Genomic DNA, 4,930 nt, shown 5'->3' on the forward strand with positions numbered 1-4,930 from the left:
GAATTCAGTGACTACCATAGTTCTTTACATTGCCAAGAGCAAGGGTATTGGCCGAATTTGAAGGTATATATCATAAAGTATGCCGGTAATAAATATGTAGGATGATCCTTTAAATATTGGTCGATATCATCAACACAATCCATCATGTAAAACACGAATAACCCACGTGTAAATGTCAGCTCGGCGTTATCTGGCTACTAAAATTGCGTATGTTAATATTCCGTAGCATAACACCACATACGTAACTTTACGCAGAGAAGGAAAGAACTTGATCCTGTACCTAAGCTCTTGCTTTCTTCTAGGTGAGTGCATCAAAACGTCATTTAATATTTCTTATTGTGAAACGCTGTGACTCTGTATTTAAAAACAAATAGAGAGAACATTTAAGCTATGGTTTAAATTAAAATAGCATTAGGTTAGTTTAGTGTAGGGGTAGGCAATAGCAGGTCTAGGTTGGGGACCATTTGAAGTCTTGCTTTACAAACTTAGCCTATAAGCAGGTGTACTAGCTAGAAGCGTGTACAAAATGTTAGCGCCTGTCACAAAAGTGTACCAAGGTAACTAGATTTCAGAAGTAACGCATTCTCCAAAAGGTTGCTGATATTGTTTCGTGATTGCCTTTACAGTAACCAACCTTTAAATGAAGAGTAAACTCGGTTATCAAAAACGTAGCGTTATCTAGCTAGCTAGCTAGCTTGCTAGCATAACAAACCGTGAAACAATAGCAAATGCCGCTCCCCGCAGCTTAAGGCTTTGTTTTGACACAAAGGTTATGATTGTCTGTAAAGGAATAGGAAAAGAATGATTTAATTGTCATTTGAACAGGGGTTCTCAATGAACAACCTAAATGATCCTCCTAGATGGAATATAAGGCCGGATCCACAGGGAGGTGCTGATGGAGGAAAATGGAACTATGCACTATTAGTCCCGATGATTGGTCTGGCTGCCTTTCGTAAGTAACCCTTCACTAAGATCATGGATGACGCTGGAATTGTGCATTAGCCTCCCGCCAAAGCCCATTGCCATTTAAGGGTTGATGGTTCATAGTTTCAATGCACAGATTTGGAGTTAATTTTTTCACAATTCTTTTCTACCCTTCCTGGTGCCGTTTGCCCTTGCCAGTCACTTCTCTTATACTCAAGCTTTTTGTTCTTTGGACCTAACACTCCTTATTTCACAAATCTCCAATAACTGTTGACCGTGTTTGTTTTTGCACTGTTTGTTCCATTAGGTTGGATCTGGACGCGAGAGTCCGAGAAGCAGATTGAGAAAGTGAAGGGCCAGTTTGAACAGGATATGGCTGCTCTCACTAAAGACCTGGAGCTCAAGTACAAAGACACAGTCGCACAGAGCCGCCGGACGGCCGCCCTGCTGGAGCTGGAGCTGGAGAAGGAGCGCCAGCGGGTACAGGGCTACAGGAAAGCCCTGGCTGCCCAGAGCCAGCAGCTCCTGGAGGAACGCAAGCGGCTACAGAAGGAACGTGAGGATCTGGAGCAGGAGAAGAGGGCCACCCTGTACTCCGGGGCAGTCGGGACGGCTCTGCGCCTGGCCCTGGAACAGGAGGAGGAGTGGCAGCAGAGAGCCCGGGCTCTTCTGCAGGAACTGGAGCTCCAGCTGACAGAGAGGCAGGATGCCTTCTGTAGTTTGCTGGTGCCCAGGGTGCACCGACTAGAGATGGAGAAGAACCTGCTGCTCACGGCGGCCAAGCACCCCGTGGGTACCGAGCTGGCTTTGGAGGAGGATCTCAGAGACATTTTTAGGAACGACCGGCACTGCGCAGACCTGCTGAACATGGACAAGAGGAAAAACGGGAAGTTGATGTGGCTGTACCTCAGATACTGGCAGCTACAGGTCACCCTGCAGAAGTACAAAAGGGCAGAGGAGACACTGAAGGGGTCAGCGCCAAACAGCAAGTAACCCAGATGCCACAGCAGATCAGGAACAGACACAGCTTGTCTTGAATTATGTAAAACAGTAGCAGGGTGTTGCTGCCCTTCTGGTTTGCAACACTGTTATTTTTTACTTTCTTTTTTTTTTTCTTGTCTATTTATGAAATATTTGGGGTAGGAACGTCGAAACCTACTGACAATCATGCCAGAATAATCGCTACTGTTTGTTTTTTTTTGCGTGTGTGTGTTTAACATCTTTTGTTGGGTTTAAGGAGAATGAGATTCTATATGTTTTGTCTTGACAGATTGTCTTTAAAAATGTTGATCATGGTAATGATAGATTCATATTCTAATATGATATTTCAATGTGTTTGTTCATGAAATAAAGTATACTCAATTGCTTGAATTCATGTTTACAACACTTTTTCACTCACACATACACACACATACTTCATACTCTAAGCACACTTTATACTCCAGAATATTTAAGTAGTTTATATGGGAAATTGTGTGCACGGGTGTTAATTTACTATTTTAAGATAGTTCTATGTAAATGCTCTGAAAAAGACATTATTTCATGCATTGAATAGATTGAGTAGTAGAAAAATGATCAAGTGTATTGATTTATTTTATATATCGGAAGTTATTTTATTTACAAACAAAATATTACACATACATTTTATTAGTAAGTAATGTTAAATGATTTATAATACTATAACAATTTGTTACAAATAATTAGCGCGTTTTCCACTAGATGGCAGTATCTGATTTATACTAGAACGATTTGTGCACCTACTGCAACGAATCCTGCTTGCCCTTTATATACCAAACGGAACTTTTAGGAATTTTACGAGAGCCAAATGTTTCACCAAGCACTGGCAGACCGTACCAAGTACAATAAGCTAAAGTCCAATCCATATTTTCTAAAACGTTGCTTTTAACCCATTCATAGACTCTCAGTTTTGCCTCTGCCGCATGCTTTTATGCAAAAACATCAACAAAATACCAATTCAGTCCGAATAGTTTACATTTGCATGAACATAATACGTGCAAGTAAACGTAGCCTAAATCTGTACTTTTTACATTTGTCAATTTACACACATTTATCAACACATAGTAAACACATTTTAGCCTAAAACTGTAGTGATTACGCTACTCGCGCCGCTGCACGTGGCTCGGCGGGGAAATGAGTCTGGAGGCTCTGAATTCTGGACTGCCGGACTGGATTGCCCGTGGTAGGTCTTTCATAATGGACGACGGCTGTTTCCTCTCATCCCTGCTCTTCTCAAAGTCCATGATAGACTGCAAAAAGGGAGGAGACGGCTCTCGGTTCGTCTCATCTGCAGCTGTCAAGTCTCTGGGAACGAAGATCGGTATGGGGAGGACGGTTTTTTTATACGGTAGATGATACTCCTTCATCTCGGACCCGTCCTGACCAGTCCAAAGTGTCTGGGTAGGGAATCGGCGCACCACGAAATGAACCGCCTGCTTCCGTTCGTATGTTTCCTTTCGCGACGAGTCTCTCTCGTTGAGCGTAATTCTAAAGAGAAGTGATCGGTAATTAATGATCAGATATTCACTTGCAATAAACACTCAATAATCCCAAAAGTATCTTCACATCAAACTGAAGGCTGCTCTGTTCAGGAATATGGGGAGAAGACGAATTCACCAATCAACACCGATTAAAAATGCTTGGTGATTTTTTAAATTATTTTCATTATATCCGCTTTGTATTTATTTATATGTATACCCTCCCTAAATATAGTATATGAGCAGGGTTACAATTTATTATAGCGCAAACAAAGCCAAATCCCAAACGTTTGTTCAGGTTACTCTATAGTATGAACTTTGTTAATCTTAGCAGAGTAATATATCGTTAACCACATCCTTCGCCGTTTCAATTAAGCAAGTGGGAAGGTCAGCTCTTCTGACCCAACTTTGACCCAACAATTTAAGGGTCAACAATTTAATTAAGTTCATGTGCAAGAGCAAACGGGACAAAAAAACGAGACGTACTTGAATTCTGGCCTTGTCTCCATCACCAGGTCTAACCAGGTGGCCTCAAACGATTCCCTTTTTGTCTCGTCCGATTCTTTTACATCGCTGTAAGAGTTGACCAGGTATGATCGGGGCGATCTGCTGAGGCAGTGCATCTCGTCTTGCAGGTACACTGGTCTAAATTATATTAGCTACCTCCTTTTGATGTTTCTATCCACTAACAATAAATGATGCTTATTCGCTGCCCAGTCCTCTTTAAATAATATCGTGCTTCTATTTTTGAACGTGTACATCATGTTAGGTGTTTGGGATACCGATTGGTTTTCTCTAGTGATGAAAGGGCAGAATGACTAATCTCAAGGGGTGACTGCCATATGGCTCATCTCAGATTGCTCGAGCATTAAAGGCTTTCTCAAGTTCAGCTCGTCAAGACTTTTCGATAACTGCTGATTGCAAACTGAGGCAAAACAACAAGATGTGCTTTAATATTTGTATTCTTCCTCAATGAGGGCCCTGTTGATTTATTGAATTATTTAGGACACAGTGTCATTGATGTGAGGCACCAAACCTATTCCAGTGCCAACAGCACCCCTTGTGGCAAATTATGTTAAACGTGACTGAGTGAGTGAGTTACAAGCCAGATCCAAAAGCAATTTACTCTGGGTGAGCTTGTTCTCAGACTGTTTGTATAACTGCCATTTACGTGTTGGGTTAAAGTGACCTATTGCAGTTCATGCCAATCACAATTTTTACAAAAATGGGTGTGCAGACGGCTCAACAGTAAAAATGACCTTAATGTGAAAGCGCTGAATATTGCATCTGCTACTTCTGAGAAGCGATGGCTAAAAATAGCGTATGGTGCCAAGCTCTGTGACGCCAACAATATCACAGAGTTACTGTTCTCTGTCAGCGTTTCCCCAAGCGGCGCACCCACGTAGGTGATGCCTGAGTGTGTTTGGACATTCACTGCATCACTGCTGTCAGGAACATCCAGGAAAGGAGAGAGGACGTTCTATGGCACATAGATGAACCTGAACCCTTGT

General features: G+C 42.0%; 2 protein-coding genes across 3 annotated transcripts; one reads left to right on the forward strand and one right to left on the reverse strand.

The window, feature by feature from the left end:
- The first annotated feature begins 220 nt into the window (after nt 1-220).
- ccdc127a (coiled-coil domain containing 127a) lies at nt 221-2,295 on the forward strand. 2 transcript variants are annotated; one of them, XM_027009504.2, is made up of 3 exons: nt 221-302; nt 826-952; nt 1,232-2,295. In XM_027009504.2, exons 2-3 carry the CDS (start codon nt 835-837, stop codon nt 1,915-1,917), a joined length of 804 nt encoding a protein of 267 aa, XP_026865305.1. In that variant the 5' UTR covers nt 221-302; nt 826-834; the 3' UTR covers nt 1,918-2,295. The 2 variants fall into 2 exon arrangements, with proteins under 2 accessions (XP_026865305.1, XP_026865306.1); XM_027009505.2 differs by having other exon boundaries at nt 227-302; nt 861-952.
- A 217-nt stretch (nt 2,296-2,512) lies between these two features.
- On the reverse strand, nt 2,513-4,092 carry zmp:0000000930 (telethonin). The gene is made up of 2 exons (XM_027009524.2): nt 3,906-4,092; nt 2,513-3,429 (listed from the first exon to the last, which is right to left on the reverse strand). The coding sequence occupies exons 1-2, from the start codon at nt 4,040-4,042 to the stop codon at nt 3,042-3,044; spliced, it is 525 nt and encodes a 174-aa protein (XP_026865325.1). The 5' UTR covers nt 4,043-4,092; the 3' UTR covers nt 2,513-3,041.
- Nucleotides 4,093-4,930: the final 838 nt, after the last annotated feature.

The sequence above is a fragment of the Electrophorus electricus genome, chromosome 5 (assembly GCF_013358815.1).
Source record: "Electrophorus electricus isolate fEleEle1 chromosome 5, fEleEle1.pri, whole genome shotgun sequence".
Classification (NCBI taxonomy): Eukaryota; Metazoa; Chordata; class Actinopteri; order Gymnotiformes; family Gymnotidae; genus Electrophorus; species Electrophorus electricus.

Coding starts and splice junctions, on each gene's coding strand:
- ccdc127a (XM_027009504.2), top strand. CDS start 835: ATGAACAACCTAAATGATCCTCCTAGATGGAATATAAGGCCGGATCCA. Junction 953..1,231: donor GATTGGTCTGGCTGCCTTTC/GTAAGTAACCCT, acceptor TTGTTCCATTAG/GTTGGATCTGGACGCGAGAG.
- zmp:0000000930 (XM_027009524.2), bottom strand. CDS start 4,042: ATGCACTGCCTCAGCAGATCGCCCCGATCATACCTGGTCAACTCTTAC. Junction 3,430..3,905: donor GAGACAAGGCCAGAATTCAA/GTACGTCTCGTT, acceptor ACTTCTCTTTAG/AATTACGCTCAACGAGAGAG.